Below are 20,266 nucleotides of genomic sequence, written 5' to 3' on the forward strand. Positions count from 1 at the left end.
CTAATCCTCATTTTTCAAATTTCTTTCAAATCTGGCTTGGTCCTGTACATTTTGCAGGCAGGGATTTGCAGGTAGTGCAGGCTCCTTCTAATGGCTACTTGTTTGAAAGTGCTTATAACTGGTAACTAGGTAAAAATCCAAGGCAGCAAGGGACTGGTGAGGAAGAGCAGCTAAAACTGTTTACCCAGTAATGAAAACTGGAGAAATTCAAGGGAGCTGAAAACTAGGACTTGACCCCATAGTTCTGAGGAAACTGGAAGCATGTTTATGTAGTCTAAATAAATGAAAACAATAGAGCATCAACCTAGCACTCAAAACAGGCGCTCTCATCCATTGCAGAGGGATTCCAGGGGATTCCTCTCCTGCTGGCTGGCTGGCATGATGCTTACAGCTCTGTACCTCCAGAGTAAACATCAGGAGTGTTCGAGGAGTTTCTTTTAGCTGTTCTTGCTCTGTGACATTTTGCACACGCTGAAATGGCCAGCTCAACCTTTCCGGTTCCAAAGTCCCCATGCAGCAAAATATTATGAGCCAAGGTCATGACCATCAGCTGAAAGAATACTCCTTGCCTTGGGGAAAACTTCCAAAGGATTTCTTACCCTAATATTCCCTCTGTAGGGGCAGCATGAGGCCTATATTCTGGGGATCAAAGGGAAGTCTGAAATGACATGAGATGCTGCAGAACAGCACAAAGTGATGATCGTGGGCCAAATTATAAGTACATAATAGATTTTAATTGACTTCGATCAGGATGAAAGGGCAACTACTTTCTTCTTTCCTTGTCAAACATGAAGTCTCACTGAAAGGAAGTCTAGGCAGCAAATATCCCTGGAGATTTGGCTTTTGCTCTCCAGATTCTTGATTGATTTGTTTAGAAAAGATAATCAAATAAGTGGGATTACTAAGAAATCTTCTAGAGAGTTGTACTCTTAGCACCAGTAGTTTCTTTGGTAAATACAGTGTCATTACAAGTCCCAGCTGTGTTCTGTCGGAATGGCAGATAGGGCTTACTGGCATAAATGATTGTCCAAGTTGCTTTTTCTGATTTTGTGACTCTTTTTTCATATGAATGGAAGGATTCTGAGGGATCTCCCATCACTGGATTTTCTCCTGTTTGTTCCCAGTGAAGATGATCACGTACCTGCCATGAAAAGGCAGCTCACACTTAGATGTTAGGGCTTTTTCAGGCAGGGCTTTGCAGTAAAATTACAAAATAATTCCTAATTCAGAAAGTCTCTGCACAGCACAGAAGTGTAGATGTGTATAGATAGCCACAAATTTTCCAGTGTTGATGCTGTTTTAATATGATGATCAAATTCTAATGAAAATTAACCTAGCAACTCTAAGAAATATTGTATTTCCTTCAACTCTTTTAATTACTTCTTACTAGAAAGTCTCTTCAAATACATTATTTTGAAAAACTTTAGGTGGTGAGTGGTGTGTAAGTTATCATAATAATATAGCAGCCTCTTACTTTGACAGATCTTTCTCGCACCCAAATGATTCCAACTTCTTTGAATAAAATCTGTTCCATTTCTTATCTTGAATTATGTTTTCATTAAGCAACCAATTGATGTCAATCCCCTGGTTCATGTTGTATAAAACATTCCTTTTTATGTGTTATCTAGACTTTTTCACAAAAGCTTTTAGGAGATTACTAAAATGCTCCTTCCCCTTGTTCCTATCTTTGTTGTGTATTCATACATATATTTATATGTGAGCATGAATCCGTACAAATGTACAGTAATATTCCCCTTAGGATATTGTCCATGTATATCATAAAGGAAAAGGAGATTAACGGTAGAATACAATACAAATAGGCTGACTTTATGACAGGCTTGCAGAAACTGCTGCCAACCAAGAGTAAATAACAGCTGTGTTAGTCAAAGCCAAATTTAAAAGATAAGACTTGAATTTAGGTGGTCAAAGTCCCAGAAAACCAGGCAAGCTTAATGCCCACAGAAAAAGGACTCCAAGGACAAAGACTCCAACTCCAATTGGTATACAATTAAGTTGAAGATAAATGTTCAAAAGCGCTTCTGTGACTTAAAAGCCTAAGTCAAAACTGACTTTGAGACCAGGAGCATTTACTCTCCCTATTAAGTCCATAGGGTTTGTGAATCTTTTAGTCTTTCCTGAAAATAGGAGTTAGGTGACTGCCCTCCTTTGTCCCTTTTGGAAGTGTAATCTGTAGTCACCTGAAAGTCCAAAAATATGCTGGTCCAAGCAGTGGCTGAATGCCAGCAGAGATACCAACTCAAACCAAAGAACTAGAGCTACAAGCGTGATTATTCCCCTGTTTTACTGGAAAGCCATATATCATCTGGTTTGGATTAAACTCTGAAGATGTGTTAGCCTGTTCAAGATCCTGTGGAAGCATTTTGAATCAATTGTAACTGACGTAAATATAGCCTTTGACTGGAAATCTTCCAGGGAGAGAGCGAGTTGCAGCAGTTCAGCCAAGATGCATTATATCAAAAGCATGGATAAGTAATTTGATGTCCTCACGGGAAGGATAGCATTACAGTTTCACAACATTCATAAAGTGCCTGCACACTGAAAAATCTAATACAATCATTAAAAGATGGATGAATGCCCGATGAATCTTCACCTCCTGTCATGGATCATGGCTCTTATCTAGCCAGGTGTGGGAAGAGGAGCGTGAACCTACAGTGACAGAGGGCACAACAACAGCTTAGTTGTACTCCTTTGACATGAGCATGTGAGCTTCCAAACATGATTTACTATGTTTGCATAGCAATATTAATTACTTTTTAGTGGTTATCTAGCCAAGAATATGTACAGGGCTGAAAAAGGTCAGATAGAAACTTCAGCCAAGCTCTGTAGGACATACGGAAATTTAGTAGTCCTTTTACTCAAAGTGTGCCATTGCTTTAAGTCATGAACTAACTCTTATATTTTTAACCCTCTTCTGTGGCAAAACATCCATGTGATTTTGGAGATCTCACTTCACCTCCCTCTGTAAATCTTATTTGATATCTCTGTGGTTGTAATTAGTTAATGCTACAGAGAGGAGTTGGGGTGTTTTGGTAGTTACCAAATTCTTGGTTCTGCTGTTTTTATCCACTGCATGATGATTTGATATCTGAGTTCAGACTCCAGACTGTGATTGACGGGGAAGAACTCAACAGAGCTTAAACAGGTAATTGTCCAAAGTTCTCTTTCCATTGTCCGAAGACAACTCGGAAGAGCTTACAAAAAGCCAGAACAAACCAGTAAATGTCAAAATAACTAAGAGTAATCCCTTCTTGCAATACAGCACGAAAGGTGCTGAGAAGCTTTCCAGTGTAGTTCTGGGCCATCTAAGGTTTCTGCTTCCCAGGAGAACATGAACAGGCATTTTGTGCCTATGTTAAGATGCTTCAAGAAAAGATAATATTGTCTCTCTATGTCTTTGGAGTCTTGCAGTCTTCCATGCAACAAGAGCTCATTTTCCTCAGAGATTTCCAAGAGCTATATCTAACTCCTCTAGCATCAATATTAAGAAAGTTAAACATTCAAACTCTATGCACGGGAGTCATTTGGCTGACTTCAGCAGGCCTGCTTGTGGGATTCAGAATTACTCACATCACTGAGGTAATGAAGACAAAGGCACTGTGCTTTGTAAATATTAGTGGTCTCTGTAGCTGTAAGAGCTCTAAGACCTTCAGGAGCTGCAGTATGTTTGAAAACCTAGCTTTGAAATACCTGGCACACTGCAGCTTCCCTCAGAGTGCTCATGAATGAAATATTTGAGATAAACCTCAAAAATCATATAAGCAGGAAAGAAAAAAAAATTCAAAGAAAACAGAAAGCTGTTGTGCATCATGGACTAGTTTTACCATTTAAAAAGTGATTTTTCTTATTATGACATTTGTCTTTTTAATGGGTATTGTGGGGAAGTGTAGCTTAGTCCAACAGTTCCAACTCTCACTGGAGTCCAAGTGGTTTGGAAGCATCACTGATTCATTTAACTTCTTACATAGAAAGGTCATGTTTTTCACAGGCACATAGTATAAACGTTTGAACAGAAATTAGAAAAATACCACTTAAAAACTAGGGTGTTGCATTCACAATTCTCATGAAGATGTTCTGTCTATCTCTTTAACATAAGCTTAGAAATCATTTTAAGATCACAGAAAACCTTTTATACTCCATAGATTGGAACGATATAGCCAATGTAGAAGAAAATGCATTGTTGTTGTTTTTGCTTGACCTCTTCATTCTTCTGTTGAAGACCTGAGAATATAATAAACTGAATCTGATTTTGTGGTCCATTGTTTCCTCTGAAAATGGGAATTTCTGCTCTGTGATCTTCTACTTGGTGTTCCCTGTCTGTTTGTCTCCGCCATATTTTAGCCTCCACTCTTCATTTTCACCTCTGTTCTGTCATTTCTTATTGTGACATCTGCCATCATCTCACCATGACCTTTCATAGCACTGGTAATGCTACTAGACTCATCTGGCAACTCAAGCGGTTCTTGCCAACACGTTTCTGTACTTACATTATAAATGAAAAATGTCTTGACCAATCTCCAGTAGGAGTCTTCTACCAGGTTTTGATTTAAATTTAGCTTTATGCTTACACAGTTATGCTTATATGCTTACTTATGTCCTGAATGGGAGAGGTTATCAAATAATATACTGCAATTTAATTTTAAAGTGACTGAAACAGCCTGAAATTTTGACTGAAAAAACATGAGTGAATTCGGAAGAAATTGGTCATTCATTGTTCCAAGAAAAAGTGTAGGTCAAAAACCTATTCTGATACGGTTTCCTTTTAAAGCTTGAAGGTAAAATGTGCGCCACATTAGCAAAACTTCCACTGGCTCAGCAGAGCCAAGAGGATTTACTTCTGTTAATATTACCTGGCTGTTAGGGATTTTTTATTCATAAATTTTTTTAGAACGTAAAGTGCCTTGGTTGCTTTGACTGAGCTTTTTATAAATATTTAGAACTGAATGGAAAGAGGGGCTGATGTGTGACTTCTTTTGATAAGGATATATGACAGTCAAATGCTGTTGGATAAGCATGTGGGAATGCATCCACCACCTGCAATTCCCATCCTGTGCCTTGTGTGTTTGTGTTTGGTCCCCCTGTGCTGCAATGGTATCACCTCCTCCCTGCGTAGAGAGCCCTTCTCAACTTCCCTGCTTGCTCCATCCTTACGTGAATCTCTCATCCAGCACCTGATTTCTGGAAAATGGAAAAGGAAGGGAAAGAAGTGGGGTTCAGAGACAGCTGCAGACAGAGGGACGGAAAGGGAGACAAGAGTTAGAGATGAGGCTCCACGTTGCTTCAAGTCATCAAGAATAGTCACAGACTGTTCAGGACATTGACAAGAGTTTCCCTGTTGATGTACTTTCCATCAGTTTCCTGACTGTGTAACCATTTTTCTTCAGCATAGTGCTTTGAGATATTCTCCAGGATCCATCTACATTTCTTTATTCATTCACATTCTTTATCTACACTGCTTTTTAAGCAGTTTCATTAACAAAAGAACAGCCTATTCAGCAAATGTGGGACTCTTTCCAGAGTAACTCATACAATCTTTACCAATGTACTTGAGTGGTAAAAAATAGAATTATGCTCACATCTCGATTTTTATTTGGCTGCAGAACTTTCCAGCAAATTTTTCATTCCTTCTGACTGATTCAGTATACCACAAAGTACAATACAGGATGAAAAATACAAACTGAGAGTTCAGAATTGCCAGACAGGAACCCAGAGCTGCTGAGAAAAATTTATATGGTGTACATTTGCTTATGAAAATTTTGTAATTTGTAATATCTTCAACATTAGAAGTACCACAAAGAGGGATGTTCTGAATTTAAACATAAGGGATAAATTAAGCCAGCGGGGTTGTAACTGTTTATTATTATCTGAGAATCTGATCCAGGATTTTTATAATGGCAGCATAAAGTTGCTCCTCACTCTGTCAAAAGATTCAAGAGTATCTTCATTGCATATGCATTTTTTTCAATAAAGTAGCTTTAAAGGTTGTATTTTCTTAGCTTTAAAAGCTCAGTGTGTTGTTTTATGTTACTTCAGTCCGGTCTTGTAAACACTGTTAAGCACAACGTTCAAAACATTTTCTCATTAATTGTATGGTAACCAATACCATTCATGACAAAAATGTAAAAGAATACATTAGAGTTTACATATTGACACTTTGTAGGTCAGACATGGCTTTCAATACAGTTAAAACACATCTAAAGGAAAACGCAGTAACTCACAAAAATAAGTAGTGCTTGTTTGCTTAGGTCCTGAAGCCTTTGAAAAAAAAGTGTAATGGGTGGAGTGGTGACATTTACTTAAAAGCATGCATTAGTTATAGGAAGGAAGAAAGTAACAACTGGACTTCACTTAAAACTAAGCACCAAGAAAACTTCAAAGACATATTGCATGATTTCAAGCTCCTGTTTAGCTTCCATGTTCCCTCTCTAGATTTATCTGCCTCCCTACATTGTTTATATCAAGACCTTAAAATATTTACCCTTGAAATGTATTTAGTTGCCTTCCAGTAAACAGTATAGTTCAGTTCTTAATATTATTACCTTAATTCAACCAAAATGACTAAATTTGGCTTTTGAAGTGTTTCAGAGAGAGAATGTCCCACAAATTTTGTGAGTTTCTTAGTGATAATAATCATGCTGGTTGAAAGGATAGCTCCTTTACAATGATCTAAATTAAAAATATATGTATTCTTGCATGTTTGCCACATAAATCCAGGCAATGTTATAAGATGTACTGAAAGCTGTAGAAGGTTTGACCCCTTATGTTTCAGTGTTTCATTGTACCTGCTGAGTATTTTAATATTTATTTTTCTTTAAAAAATCTAATTTGTGCTTTTGGAGCCAAAACTCTTTTAACACTATCCAGGTTATATCCTCTGTGGGGTTTAGTTGGTTTGCTTCTTTGCTTGATGAATGATTTAAGCCTCATTAGAGCTCTTGAACCTGTGCATTTCCTGCCGTTTTAACTGTATCCTGTTGTGTTATAAATAATGAATCTGGCTAAATGTGAGTTGCTTGCAGAGATTTATCAATTTTATTGTGAAAGAAGATTCTGGATTAGTCTGCACATTACTCTCCTCCTCCTTCTAACCTCCTTACTGTCACACACATGTGCATGCTTAGTGGCCTCATGTACTTCGGTTGACTTGAGACTGTGCTGTCCCCAGAAAGTGCTTACAGGGCTGTTGCTTACCTTACAAGTGACACTACCAGAGCAGTAGGAAGCAAAAAAGAATCACAGCTTTTCCATTGCGTTTTGTGAGAGCTTCCTCACTGCTACAGATAGCTCTCTGAGGAGGAACCAAGTGCCTGAGCAGTGAACAGCATCACACTTTGTGCAGTACTAGAGTTTAGACAATGTAATGCATTTGTGCTTCCTCCTCTCTTTTTCATTCATGTGACTACTTCATCTTTGATTCCTACTTCGGGTGAGATGCTGGGTCGCTGCTTGCACCAAACTGCAGAACAAGATGTGTCAGCTTCATGTTTACTGTGTGGCTTGACTGAGTAATCCATGCCAAGGACTGGTAATGTTGCAGTAGTAAATCCAGGGCTGCCATACATCTTGTTTTCAGATTTGGTCCAGGTGGAATTTGAAGGGTTTGCCTTGAATTTTGGGGTGCTAAGCTAACTAGAATCTGTCTGAGTGAGTGCCAGATGGAATTTTTGGAGGCATCTACTGAACAGAAGTGGATACATTGTACAGTGCATGCGCAGTGAACCTGGTGCTCCTGGAGGCTTTCATCAGCTCTAGCTGATAAAGTGTGACATCCATTGGGTTCAATGCTCAGGCACAAATCATTGTACTGTACATTTGTACTGTACATTTATACTGTAGAGGCACAATAGATCAACCATTTTCTGGAAGAACAGGATTTTCTAAGCCCAAAGTACGTGGCTCATGTGCCTGTGTTTCCTGCTGGAAAATTTGGCCTGCCCAAATACAGGGCCAACGTGGATGCATGGATTTTTTTTTTCATATAAAAACAATTGGACTTAAGCATCAACACAACAAAAGAATTTGTCACCTCTAACAATAAAAATGTGTTGGAAATGTGTAAGATGTTTAAACTGGCTGCTTACAACCAGCTTTTGCCTGCTCTAGGCCTTGTCCAGATGTTTCTTATCTTACCCATACACACTGAAAATTACATCTAACATATTCTACCATGATCTGCTCATGTTCTTAAGTCTTCAACATTGAAAACTGGCTTATACTGCTTCCTCTTAATATATATGAAAAGAATTCTTTTCAATTCACTTGAAAAAAAAATGGTTAACAGAACATACTCTTGTTAGTGTTAATCGTTTGTGAATCCCTTCTGCCCTTTAGGAACAGCCTTGTTAGGAGAAAGAAGATGGAATAGAGTCCCTTTCAGATTTTGACAGACACACTGCAGCCATGTAGTGCACTGTCTCTGTTGCATCAGGCTAGCACTGAAGTGATGTGATTGCCAGTGTGGAGGAGAGGTCTGGGTTATGTCCCCAAAGGTCACTGTTGCCAGCAGGCAATACCTAGATATTCCCTGCACTCCCTTAGCTCAAAGGGTCTGATTGTGAGAGCCCTCACATCAAAATGCACAAACAGAGAGAGATTCTTCTGCAATCTCCATGATCAGCCACAGAGCGGGTCACAATGTGGCCTTTGTTACAGCAGAGGACTTCCCTAACATTTACAAAAAAGTTACATATGAGACAGCTGAAGAACCCAAGGTGAAACACATTTTTAAATGTTGACAGGTAACCTGCCATGCAGACTCTACAGTTGAATCTCATAACTTCTGTTAGTACCTCGATGAATTGCAGACAAAGTATAATTAAATAAATTAAATTTTTAATTCCTGTAAATCCTACAAGTCGTTTCTCTTTTAAATCTTTTAAATCTTAAGACTCATTAGACAACTCCTTTGGGTCCCAAAAATCATGGAATCATTGAATCATAGAACATGCTGAGTTGGAAGGGACCCACAAGGATCACTGAAGTCCGACACCTGGCCCTGCACAGGGCAGCCCCAAGAATCACGCATGTGCCTGAGAGTCTTGTCCAAACACTTTGTGAACTCTGGCAGGTTTGGTGCTGTGACCATTTCCCTGGGGAGCCTGTTCCAGTGCCCAACCTCCCTCTGGGTGAAAAACCTTTTCCTAATATCCAACCTGAACCTCCCCTGACACAGCTTTATGCCATTCCCTCAGGTCCTTCTCCTGGTCACCAGAGAAGAGATCAGTGCCTGCCCCTGGTGAGGAAGCTGTCGACTGCTATGAGGTCTCCCTTTAGTCTCCTCCAGGCTGAAAACACCAAGCAATCTCACTCACTTCTTGTATTCTGGAGGATTCCCCTCCAGATCCTTCACCATCTTTGTAGTCCTACTTTGGATGCTTTCAAGGAGCTTCTTATCTTTCTTAAACTGCAGCACCCAAAATTGCACACAGGGCTTGAAGTGAGGCTGCACCAGTGCAGAGCAGAGCAGGACAATCCCCTCCCTCGACCGGCTGGTGATGCTTTACCTGATAACCCCCAGGACAGGGTTGGCCCTCCTGGCTGTCAGGGCACTGCTGACTCATATTCAACTTGCCATCGACCAGGACCCCCAGATCCCTTTTCTGTGGCACTGCTCTCCAACATCTCGTTCCCTAGACTATACGTACATCCAGAGTTGACCTTTCCCAGATGCAGAATCTGAAGTAAAATTAAAGTTGACAGAATGATATTTTGAAGAATATTTTGTAGAATACAAAGACAGGCAAAATACAGAATTCTTGTGGTTTCAAGTCTAAGTGATACAATAAGACGATAGCTTATTTTCAAACAGAGCTTTGTAACAAAGAGCAATGAGATTCATATGTTTTCAGAATTCTGCTGGGCTACAGGATGAGAAAATTAATAATGAAATAAAATCCTATTCTGCCTCTCACTCAAATTCTCCATTACAAGGGGGGCTGAGTGACAGCTCTGTGAAATCAGTGAGCTTGATAGTTTAAATATTTGCTATGCTAGATGTTAGAGAAAGGACTGGGAAACTTTAGGGTCTACTGTATACAACTTGCCTAACATTTGCGAGATAATCAGAAACAGAAGTGTATAGATGGATTAGGGGGTTAAATGTTGTCTGATACATACCCCTCTCTGTGATCAGAAGCCACCGAGCATGGAGAGAAGGAAATAAGCAGACAGCAAACAATATAGGGTCTCCAGGAAGGAACAAGAAGGTGAGAGATTTGGGGCAAGGGTGAACTGTGCAGTGAACTGTGCACAAAAATACTATTTCCCATTGCTGGACTCTGCCTGGAATTTGTATACATTTTATTTAAAAGGAAGATAAATAACGGTACATGACTGCTTCCTAACAATTCAGAACAATTCTTAAAAAAGAAGAATAAATGTTATTTCCTTGTCAGTGCAACCTACCATCCTCTTTTTTACATTTGAGAAGAGCTGAGCATTTATATTGCCAGAATGATTGCAATGTGAAAAGGTGGATTTTCATCCTATAATGCTTCCTTCATCTTCCTCATTCCTATAAACGTGATTAATTGTGGTGAAGCAGGTTCAGGACCCACCAAATTAAATGAAGTATAACAGCCCACAAAAGTAAGATGTCCTGTCTCTCTCTGTAAACAAGGATTAAGTGCTGGTTTTAACTACAAGATGACTTTATTGCTCCTATTTGTTTTATGGATTCTTTACTATCCACTACTTAATTGAACTCAAAGCAGAAGCCTGGCTTTATCATTACTGAGCCTGTGAGCAATCATTAGGTGTCACTGAGCCAGCTCTTCATGTGGTTTGACAGACTTTTACTTTGGAGATAGGATAAGAATAGCTTATTGGATCTGGCTTGGCTATCCTGAAATCAATGTGTGGTATCAGATCCTGAACAGCACACTTCTGCACTACATATGGAAGATAAAATTTAGGGTCAGTAGGCCTGCTTTGCTGTTGCATTTCATCAGAATTCTAAACGTACACCAGACCAAAACCAGTCACACATAGTTGAATCAGTCTCCTTGTGCCCATGGAAATACCCTACTTCCTTGCAAAAATCTTTCCGCAGAAAGCTTTCTAAATTATATCATCATATTTCTCCTTACTGGCACTCTTTAACCCTTTCTCCTTTTTTTTTTTATTCCACCCTGAAAACAATTTCAGCTCGTTCAGTGGAGTTGCTATAATTGTTCCTCAGTGCTTTTAGATTCATACTTCTCTCCCAGCTCTTTCCATCTAGTAAGCCAGGATCTGAGATCCCTCCTGTGTTTAATTTAGTCAGTGTTAGATTAGCTCACCACTACCCATGTGTGTGAACAAAAGAAACTGAGCACGAGCTTTTTGATTGCTGCTTACTTAACAGGACTAGTTTTCAGCTTTTCTATAGGAGCAACAGAATCAGCTTAGTGAAAACTTTTTATTGTTCTAAACTTCTGTACAGACACTGAGGAAAAAAAAGAGCAAATGAGACAGAATGGGTTGAAGGTGAAAAAGGTGTCAGGAACAGAGGTTTTCTGCTGCGAGAGTTCCCAGTTAACAGGCAGCCTGGGCTTGAACTATTTCTGAGAGGCAGGCTGATTGCTGAGTCAGTGGGCATTTAGTGTCCTTCAATAATTAATCAAAAGCAGTGAAGAATATGCTTTGCTTCCTCAGTAGGATTTTTTTTTCCTGAAACTGTTTTGACCATCTTTGGCTGGAGGAAATGGGAGACAACTGCCATTATCACATAAAGGCAAGACCACTTCCTCCAGAACAAGAGTCACAGGTATATGGGTCAAAACAGCAGCTGGAGGTCTTTCAAACACATGAGCTTTTAATAGGCAGACTGACAATAATTGAAGAAAGTTTGTACCAGACCACCTGGAAGCAAGCTTCAGATGTTTACCAATAAGGATTAAGCACCTCTGCCTAACCTTTCTCATTATAGAAATTTTACACAGCTTGATTTAATCCAGGTTGAGATAACAAGCCTCATAGATGAAGTTCTCAGGAGACTTTGTTCAGCTGATTTTCCAAATAAACTCTGTACTTTAATATTGTTGTAAATGCACATTAATTACCCAGGAACCTTAGACGTATTTGGTAAAGCTGGTTGCCACAGCAGTTGTTGCCATGCTACATGGTCTGTTTTGCATTTAGCTTTTTGGTATGGTAGTATTACAAAATAAGCATACTCGCTGTGGGGAGAAAAGCAGCAACCCACCAAGCCTCTTTCTTCCTAATATGGTGAAATAAAAAGCCATAGTTCGAGCCAGCTGAAGTGGTGATGGAGTCGGGGCCCAAGGAGCAGGGTCATGGTCAAGATTCACACTGGAAGGGCAGGAAATGTTTAAATTCTCTGACCATGATTAAATTATGGGATCCAATGATGCTATCAGAGCTGCCCTTTTCTCCTCCTAGCACATGTTTGATTCCAGACTGGTGAGAGTGTTCCGTACTGCAATTGCTGGCTTGAGATCTATGGGCTGTGCTGTATAGCACATGTAGGAACTTATTTTTCACAAAGGTTTATGTTAAGTAGGGACATGAATTTCTCAGTGGGCAGCAGTGTCGGGGTTTCAGGCAGAGCCCTGAGCTGAAGCGGAGGCTGGTGAGGGGCAGTCTGCGGCAGGAGGATAGGCACCGGCCCAGGCTGTCTCCTCTGCTCTCACAATGTCCAGAGAACAGGGGCCCCAAACGCCATTAGAGTGCCAGGAAGTTTTGCCTTTTTCCTTATTTGTGTTCACTATCACCTTTTAAACAAAAGAGCTCAGCTTTTCACAGCAGCAAGTAGTTGGTCAGTGGTAGCTGTTTCCCCCATCCCCCTGCCAGCTCCCAGCTGAAGAGATGGGGTTTTCTGGCTGCTTCTCAGGAGTTGTGCTTCTGCTGGTTAAAACCTCTGCTTGGGGATGCTTGATACAGTATTAACTCGTGATAGTTAGGTCATGATAGTGAGACATGCTTTTTTTTCTTACTTGCTGACGCAGGGAAGAGAGACAGTTGAATCCATAAAAGAAAGGGAAACCCATAAGAAACCAGAGGCTGACACATCCAGAATACATAATCCCAGTGATTATAATTTATCAGGTACCCTAGTCATCTGAGGCTTTGCAAACAAAAGCCGACTGAAACACGTCTCCCCAGAGGGAAAGCTATGTGGAAAACACTCAAATAGCTTTAACCACAGTTGTGTCACAAATTCCTCTCAGATTTGGTGACTGTGGCTTGTTCTAATTAAAACAGTAACAGTTTCACCACTGTGTTTTAAAGTAAACAATCATTTTCTGTTTATAAGGGGGAAAAAGGAGAAAAACAGTGAAGATAGCACTTCTCTGCCTGGAGTACATGTCTCCACAGCCCCATAGCACATTTTCTCCTGCAGTGTTGTCACCCATCACAAAGCTTTGCTTCTCAGCAGCTCTCCAAGAGAACATGGGCAGTTTTGGCAACTGAATCATCCATATAACAGCTGCATGTGTTCAGAAAAAGGCAAAGGCCTGAGCTTTAACTTTTATAAAGCCTGATCACATCCAAAGCTGGATTTGATGTGCTCCATTGTTTCTACCACAGTTCCCTAACCTGGGGCTCAGACCTAGCCCAGAAGGAACCACTCAGATAGAGCAAGGATGCTGCAAGAGCCCCAAGAAAGCAGCTAGCCCTTCACTGGCAAGGAAGGATGAAGCAGAGGCAGCAGCACAAAGAGGAAAAAGCATACTTGGTCAGCTTTATTAAATAACATATTCTTTATACATCCATTACCAAAACTTTGACACAGAGGGAAATACTGAAAAGGAAATATTTCTTTTTTTTTTTTAGTGGAGTAAAAGTGTTGCCTGTGTTTTTAAACAAAGGCGTGTTGGCAGAATGGAGAAAGGGAAAGAGAATGCAGAAAAGGAAGAGAAAGGGAAACTACATTTGAATTAATTCAGATAAGCGAAGGCCAGAAGACCTTATGACAGAACTTTCCATTAATTCCTGTAGTCTAGCTCTCTGCCATGATTGTGTTACCTCCTAACTCTTTTGTACAAATACTGTTGTGGTTATTATTACTGATTACTGTATCTACTACAATTATACTTACAAAAGCTGTTTACAGTATTGCAGCCATAATAATGTAAAAGAGCAAAGTCAGATGAAACTTTCATGGTGGATGTTGTATTAAATTTTGAATTAACTTATATAACTGTCTTCAGCTGCAAGTACTTACAGTGGGAAAAGATCAGAACAAAAGAGTAAGGAACAAACTTTGTTTTAATTCAATCACTGTATTGAATCTTAGGTTTAAACTTGATTTTTAGTGAATCATAATTTTTTGAACCTGTGATCAAAGCCTTCTGCCTGACCCAGAATATACTATTTCAATTCAAAGACAAATTTTGTTAAAATTTTTTCTATTTTAGCTTAATTTAAGAAAAAAAAAGAAATCTTTTTAAATCTTTTTTAAATTTTTTTTTAAATCTTTTCAAATAAAAGGTAATGATTTCTCTGAATTAAAGTATTTCAAGTTTTAAATTGTTTTCTGGAGCCAGTATAAGTTTATAAAATATTTCAGGGTTCCTAAGTCTCATTATTTTTCCCCAGAGTTTTCACTGAAAAATTTCAGCCAGCCAGCAAAACAAGAAGGGATAGAAAGAGAAACTGAGGTATAAAAAAGGTAAAATAGTTTTCCAGCATGTCATTAGATGGATATCAGTATTACAAATAGAAATTTCATCTCCTGCATCTCTCTCTAGAGTGAGAAACACTAAACATTAAATAGATAAATTATTAGATGCAAAATAAATGTCTAGCCATAATTGTTCTGAGCAACAGAGGTCATTACAATTACTAGAACTGTTTACTTAGTCTCTGAAATCTTGTTCCTTCCTCCCTGGTACAGTCACAGGTGAAGCCCTAGTTGCCTGCTTCATCTCCATGGCACAAGTTAGCATGATAGAAAGATAATTTTATTTGTATTACTGTCTCTTCAGAAAGTCCCTCTCTCGTTGTCGAAGAATTAACAGGATGCTTTCAAATGAGTCAGCTCCTCCTCCTACATTCAGTCGCTCCAATTCGCAGGCCTCCATGGACAGCACTTCCATGGAGGACTTTTGGTGTGAAGTGGAGAGCATCAAGGAGAGCAGAGAAGATGGATCTGAAGAAGCAACAGTCTTGGAGTTCAAACCTGCTGATGGTGAGCACACAAACATCACTTCTTCCTTATGCCTTGGCTTTGCCTTCTCACTAAAGAGTCGTGCCCAGATCTCCTTTCTTGTGTCACTCAGTATGAGCAAAAGTACTAGGCTGGGTCACTGTAGCTCTGCTTCTGAACATCACAGTCAATCACTGGAAAGAAGCAATAATTCACTCTGGTTTATAACTGGAGCTGGTAATTAACTTCTGAAGTAAGGTTTTTTTGCATTGACTTTGTGCTTCAGGAGAACAGATACGGTGTAATTCATAAAGGAGAGGCACTCAATGAAAGCTAAATCTCCAGCATTAAATAGACTAAAGCAAAACATTTAAAGTGAAACAATTTATTTTGTTAAATTTATTTTGTTAATAATTCATTTAATATGCTGGAATTTTAAATTTTCTGGCTTTTGGTTGGATATGATGCAGAAGTTAATTAAGTCTTGGAGAATTTTTTGGTTAGATATTGTTTAGTGTTATCAGGAATTTGATAACTGCCTGTTTCTATGAGATTACCCAATTTAGATATAATTCAAGAAGAGTTCAGAGTTTAGTTCAGAGGTAAGTCTGAATATATGGGTGCCTACATTGTTCAGACTCCCCACTTGACCAAATTCATTCATCACTTATGCAACATATCCTGAAGGTATTACTACCTCATTCTGTTATCTTAACCTTTTCCTCTCTCTTGTTTTGTACTGTATTTGGAAAAATACATAATAGTCTGTGCTGGCTTGTTGCAATACAGCTTTGTGTTAGATTTGATAACATGTAGAACAGCAGTTCACATTTTTTTCCGGTTTTGACCCCATTTACAAATGCATTATATTGTGCAACACAAAATACCAGGTGTTACTATAGGATGAAAAAGAATTTCTTCTGAGGTCATGACCCACTGATAACTCTTTCTGGAGAACATCTTGTGGCTTATGGCTACTAGTCTGGTAATTACTGATCTAGGGATAGATTTTGAAGCAATGGTGTGTTCTTTCCTTGCAGTTATTAACACAAGTGGTGATGAGGTTTTTTTTACTTTGACACGCAATGGGATGTCAAATTAATTCTGCTCCCAGGAAGAATGGTGAAAAGGGGGGAAAAGTACTACATTATTAATCAAACAAATATGTAATCAGTCATGGTAAGTAACTTATACAGAGGTATCTAACTCCAACCACGTACTGTTCCCATTGGAAACACCTCCCACTCAGTAGTTCCCAGTAGGGCTCTCTTGGAAGCCAAGGGAGAAGACGGGTTCACCAGAAATCTTGGTCTGCTATGAGGGTTATGGTCGGTCAGCTTAAATCTAAACTGCACTCCTCCATTTCTTATTGGGAAAAGTCTTGTCTGATCATACTCTTTAACTGGGAGACCTTAGAAAGAGGTTGTGAACCTATTGGTGTCTCTCCTTCATTCAGCATGAACTGACAGGCATCTCTGACTTGTCAGGAGAGTGTCACAAATCTGTGAGTTACCAAGCTGTGTAAGTTAGTAGGGAAAGTCAGTACAGAACCTCATTTTCCAGAAAGTTTTCCATCACTTTCATTACTGCTGAACTAAATCGTCACAACAGCCCAAACTCTGCTGCAGTCCTATGTTACCCTTTGTCTGATTACATCTCATTACAACGCATTGATTTTTTCCCCTCTGACATGAATTAAAAATGAGACTGCAGGTCAAAGTGCAGCACATCTCCATACTTCATTTACCTTCGTTTTGTTGTTTTAAACATATATATATATATTGCATACACTCACACACAACCAGACAATGTTTGTCCTAGTTATTAAGATCAGGAGTATATTCAGTTTGGGATTATAAATCTTGGAAGTTCTATTAAGGTCCTAATAGGATAAATCTCCTTGCCAAATCAATGTGAAAACCCTTGGGACAAAATAAAAACTAATATTCGTCGCCCTTTTGAGATGTCTTTGAGAGGAAGAGATGCAGGATCCTTAAAAAGAAGGCCAAAGGGTGATAGTGGCCAGGCACTACTGATGCTGTCAAAACCACAGTGTGGTTTGCCAGACAACACATGCAAGGGACAGACAACAGCACACTTACTCTGCTGATGTTAGTAAATACAATCAAAAAAGAACAGAAGATTATAACAAGTGACACAAGGGGTGAAAATGTGAAAATGTAGGGGAGGAGGAAGACGGGGTATTTAAGATGTCTGTGATGTACTGAGCTGCTTTATAACTTCATGTTTCAAGGCTGGGATGCTGTGCATTGTTTAAGATTATATCTGTGAGTTATTTCAGATTATATCTGAAATTCAAAGCAAGGCACACCTCTTTCCTAGCAATCTCTATGAGAAAAAGATAATTACTTTCACAATTATCTGTTTATTTTCTGGTGGAGCACAGTATCAAGACCCTGCTGTATAAGTAGCTAACTGTCAAAATAAGATTTGTATAACAACATGAGGGGTTTTTAACCTATGTTTAAAACCTATGTGACATAAGATTTTGAAGTTTTTTTAATGCATAAATTTCTTCTCTTTGATAGTTTTATTCCTCTGATTGCTGTTGCTATTTCTTAGTCTATTGTTTGTGAGTGGTTGGAACAGGAAGAGGCCAAAAGCCAGAGAAAACAAGTGGTAAGCAGGCAGAATTTCATGTCTGCCTTACTATTTTTCATAGCATCATGAAAAATGAGTTTGATTAAAAACTCAATACTTGGAAAGAATATGTCAAGACAAAACCTAAAATTAATATAATTAAAAAACTGAAACATGGACAGATGTGGCTCCAACAGCTGCACAGAAGAATGAGAAGAGACCTTCTTAGAAAGAAGAGTGAGGAGGGAAGGTCGAAACTTACAAAGATGGGAAGGGAACACTGTACTCCTGTCTGTGGATACAGAAAGGATAAGAGCAGAGAAGCTGTTTCACGGCATACAGGGCTGGTCACACCCCTGGCTAACACAGAGCAAGGGTTTTAGAAGCAGCTATTTTTGTAGAGTTTTGTAAAGAGGCAGGGCAGTTAACAATGAAGTCAGTGATGGCACATGCATAAGATGCTTTTGCTTGTCCCTACAGCCCAGTCCTGTAATTTTCTCTTTTGTGTATCTAGCTGCCAAAGTGCAGCAAACTGGTGTCCATCAATCAGCCTGCATTCTGATGTCAAGAAGAGGCAATAAAGGGAGAGTGGAAATACCAACCTGCCATTAAGACCAGCACTGGGACAAGAACAATAAGTGCATTGACTAGTTGTTTTATAGAACATGCTGCAAATTAATCCATTTCCTGTTTGACATGTTTATTTGTAGTACCTCTTCTTCAGTTAGAGCCGTAATGAAATTAGTGTCCTGTCTCAAGCAGCATACTGCTGAGCTAGGATTGCTCCCAAAACTGAAATGAAGGACCTCAAAAATCTCCTATGTGATGAGAGATTTTAAAAGACTGTGACTATTTACTTTAAAAAGCAGACAAATAAAAAAGCAATGACAGCAAAATTTAAAATCACTAAATGATTCAGAGAAGGTAGACTGGGAGCTTCTGCTAGTCCAATAATTGCAAGGCATATTAATTTAATGTAACAAGTAGCAAGCTGAAAACCTGCCTTGGCTTTGCCTGGACAGGTTTTGGTAGCGGGGGGACTGCAAGTGTGGCTCTGTGAAAAGATGCCAGAAGCTTCCCCCAATAGAGCCAGGATAGAAAACAATTTTTCACACAGTGCCTAATCTCACTATGGAACCAGTTACAGTGTTGAACCAGCTGAGAAACAAGATTCAAGATATTAGTCACTAATTAAAATACCAAGAAATGCTGGGGTGTACAGTGCTAGTGAGTCTTTCATTATCAGAAATTAGGATGACACCTAGCATGCAAGGATGGCTATTTTTGCATATTCCACCCCTACCTGACCTCTTTGATACCTACCCCTTCCTGAACCTTGTTCTTTAGTGAGCAGCTCTGGTTCTTAATCATCTTGTTCAAAACAATCTGCTGGACTGGGTGGACATCACCCTTCTCTTAGTGTGGCTTCTTCACTAGGAGTCTGACCACCAGCTGGCCCTCTGACATCTCAAATTCCATTGTTAGTGTGCAAATACATTATTCTGTTGTATACGTCTTCAGTATTTTTGTTTATTTGAATTCGAATACCAATTTAAATTCCATCAGCCAAATGTCTTTATCCAGTAGAGCATGCTAAAAATGGTAAGCATGGCATAAGTGGTAACTGAGGAGATTTGTGCTCTTGCATTAGGCGTTAGCTTTTAAGGACCTTGCTGTGTCAGGCTTGCTACTCTGTTGCCTTTTTCACAGCCTATGCTGATGCACAGGTTAGAAATGCCTCTTCTGTTCTTGTAAGCCTCTCCTATGCAGACACTGACAAACTGGAAGTGGAGAGCATGTTGACAAAACCATCTTTACTTGCACTTCTGGCCTAGAAAAGGTTGGAATTGGAGTCTTGTCAAGGTAAAGGCTATGGCAGCAGTCCGTCATGCCATCTCCTTTCCTTCAGCCCCCTCGCCCTTCCTTGCCAGGCCTGGTAACACGCTCTCTTCCTTCACAGAAGGGGAACTGGAGGCAGAATGGCTGCAAGATGTAGGTTTATCTACGTTGATCTCTGGAGCTGAAGAGGAGGATGGCCAAGCTCTGCTGTCCACTCTGACCAGGACTCAAGCTGCTGCCGTACAGAAGAGGTACAACACCTACACTCAGACCCTGAGGAAGAAGAACAAGCACACAGTCCGGGATGTGCGAGACATCTTTGGCACCAATGACTCTTCTGTAAGTATCCCTTTGATCTTAATTTTTATGCAATTTGCAAGTAGCTCACCAAAGTTTCTGCCAGACAGGAACCTTTTTCTGCTGACAATGTACAGCCAGCCAGTGGCAGCTCCTGACCCTAAAATCAGACTTTTAATACTCTATATGCTATGTTTTGAGAAGAAAGGAAGGCACCAAACACAATAGATGGTACGCAGTTTTGCAACTAACTTGTAACATAATGTTGTATCTTTTACCAGTCTTCCTCCTGCAATCTCCTACCAAGACTAACATTTACTCCTTTATTTTTTGGAAATTGGTGAGTTACTCTTGGCAGCTATTCAAATTTTTGACGGCTTCTGGGGACACTTGCTATTTACTCAGCAGTCTCAGTGGTGA

The 20,266-nt window shown here is 39.5% G+C and overlaps 1 protein-coding gene across 1 annotated transcript in view; it reads left to right on the plus strand.

Moving 5' to 3' along the window:
• The window catches only part of ARHGAP28 (Rho GTPase activating protein 28), a 73,321-nt gene that overhangs the window by 26,673 nt on the left and 26,382 nt on the right, over positions 1–20,266 (plus strand). The window contains exons 2-3 of the mRNA XM_018081538.1: positions 14,949–15,151; positions 19,671–19,888. Coding sequence (XP_017937027.1) covers positions 14,949–15,151; positions 19,671–19,888 — 421 coding nt within the window. The remainder of the gene's footprint in view (positions 1–14,948; positions 15,152–19,670; positions 19,889–20,266) is intronic.

This window comes from Manacus vitellinus, unplaced genomic scaffold, assembly GCF_001715985.3.
Source record: "Manacus vitellinus isolate BGI_N305 unplaced genomic scaffold, ASM171598v3 scaffold_1_pilon, whole genome shotgun sequence".
NCBI classification, from domain to species: domain Eukaryota; kingdom Metazoa; phylum Chordata; class Aves; order Passeriformes; family Pipridae; genus Manacus; species Manacus vitellinus.